Source organism: Triticum aestivum, chromosome 7D (assembly GCF_018294505.1).
Source record: "Triticum aestivum cultivar Chinese Spring chromosome 7D, IWGSC CS RefSeq v2.1, whole genome shotgun sequence".
NCBI lineage: Eukaryota > Viridiplantae > Streptophyta > Magnoliopsida > Poales > Poaceae > Triticum > Triticum aestivum.
In genome coordinates, this window is record NC_057814.1 from 2,691,488 (window position 1) to 2,693,653 (window position 2,166).

The window sequence follows — 2,166 nt, forward strand, 5'->3', positions numbered from 1 at the left end:
GTCTTCTTCTTCGACGGCTCGTATGGAGCCGCCTCCAACATCTGCGTTAGTAGGTGAGTTGCTGGAGCCTCCGGCAGCGGAGCCAGACACCGAATATGTTCCGCCTTCACAGTCCAGCCCTGCGTGAGGAACTTATATCTCAAATAATGCACTCTAGCTAAAAAGAATGGCATTGAGTCCGGATCAGGCTACATACCTTGGAGGGTATCTTATCGACAAAATAGCCTTTGTCTTCGGTCTCCTCTGGCCAATCTTCCTGGCCCTTGAACAGTTGCTTCCATATGTCTTCGTGCGTAGTGCCGAAGAAGCGCTTCAGGGTCTGGTTGCCCGCCGGATCAAATTCCCACATGGGCTTATCTCGCCGTTGGCATGGGAGTATCCGGCGGAAGAGCATCACCTGGATTACGTGGGTGAGCTTGATACCCTCCCTCATTTTCTTGGCGATGCGCTTTGCAGCGCCGCCACTTCCCCGGCTTCCCCCCAATCTAGGCCCTTGGCATTCCAGGATTTGAGCCGCATTGGGGTTCCGGATCGGAACTCTGGGGCAGCCGCCCAGTTATTGCCGCGGGGCTCGGTGATGTAAAACCACCCCTGCTGCCAGAGCTTCACCGTATCTATGAACGTACCTTTGGGCCAGATGGCGTTTGTGAGCTTGCTCACCATGGCGCCGCTGCAGTCCGCATGCTCCCCACCAACCACTTTCGGCTTCACGTTGAAAGTTTTGAGCCACAGGCCGAAGTGGGGGCGGACGCGGAGGAAGGCCTCGCACACGATGATGAATGCCATGATGTTGAGGATGGCGTTTGGGGCTAGATCGTGGAAATCCAGCCCGTAGAAAAACATCCACCCACGGACGAACTGATGAAGGGGAAATCCCAGTCCGCGGAGAAAGTGGTGGATGAACACCACTCTTTCCCCTGGATTCGTGGTAGGAATAATCTGCCCTGGGTCGGGGAGCCGATGCCGGATCTCGGCGGTCATATACCCCGCTGCACGGAGCTCGGCCACCTCCTTCTCCTTGGCGGAGGAAGCCTCCAACTTGCCATTGGAATCGGACCCAGCCATGGCTTCGGAAGGGTGTGGGTGGGAGGAGAAAAGCTCGAGCGTTGGAGCTTGAGATTGGGAATGCGAAAGCAAAGGGAGAGCGTGGGAAAGAAAGGGATAAATCTCTCCCCTTATATGGGCAGCTGAATGCTAAACGGCGGCCTTTCCTCCTTGAATTTCGCCTACTCCCGAGGGGTCATGTGTACACACAGTTACCCAAATCTATGATGATAAGAATCCCTTAATAAGCGGGCACCATCTCTATTAAGATGGGACGTGCCAATGGCAGTTTTGCCTCGAAGCGCGAAGTGGTGGACCTTGCAACGGTTCGAAACGGTGAGAGGGATGGACTTGATGTTTCACCGGAAAGTTGTCAGACAACTAATAATACTTTATATAACTTGCCTTCGCGGCGAAGGGTTGTTACTTTTTGCAGAGCCGGATATACATCTTTTGTTAAAAAGATCTTTTGCAGGAGGAACCCGGACATACAACTAATAATACATATTCATTGAAGACAGGTTAAGGGCTACTGAGGCAGTCCTAGATTAAGGGGTCCTCAGGTGTCCGGACTAGGTGAACTGGGCCGGACTGATGGGCTGAGAAGATACAAGACTCGATGCTTGTTCCCGTATCCGGATGGGACTCCTCTTGGCGTGGATGGCAAGATTATCGTGCGGACGAATACTTGCCTTCCTCTGTAAACCGACTCTGTATCAACCCTAGCCCCCTGGTGTCTATATAAACCAGAGGGGGATAGTCCTTAGGGACAATCAGAATATTCATAGGCTAGACTTCTAGGGTTTAGCCATTACGATCTCGTGGTAGATCAACTCTTGTAACTCATTTACAGATCCCTAGACACACAGTTCGGGACCCCCTACCCGAAATCGCCGGTTTTGACACTGACACCGCCCACCTAACTTGGGCCCGCATGGCAGCCATTGAAAGCGTCCGGTGTCCACGCCTTTTAAATTGGAAGCGTGCAGGGGGGGGCTCATCCACTTCTCTCATCCAGATCTGGCCACACGCGCCCCTCGTCAACAGACATAAACCCTAAACGCCACGACCGGCTTCTTCGGCAAGGGCAAGGGCGAGGCCAAGCACGACACCGAGGCTAGC

The 2,166-nt window shown here is 53.6% G+C and overlaps 1 protein-coding gene across 1 annotated transcript; it reads right to left on the reverse strand.

Moving 5' to 3' along the window:
* LOC123169924 (uncharacterized) lies at positions 1 to 1,153 on the reverse strand. The gene is made up of 2 exons (XM_044587775.1): positions 197 to 1,153; positions 1 to 119 (listed from the first exon to the last, which is right to left on the reverse strand). The coding sequence occupies exon 1, from the start codon at positions 1,063 to 1,065 to the stop codon at positions 430 to 432; it is 636 nt and encodes a 211-aa protein (XP_044443710.1). The 5' UTR covers positions 1,066 to 1,153; the 3' UTR covers positions 1 to 119; positions 197 to 429.
* Positions 1,154 to 2,166: the final 1,013 nt, after the last annotated feature.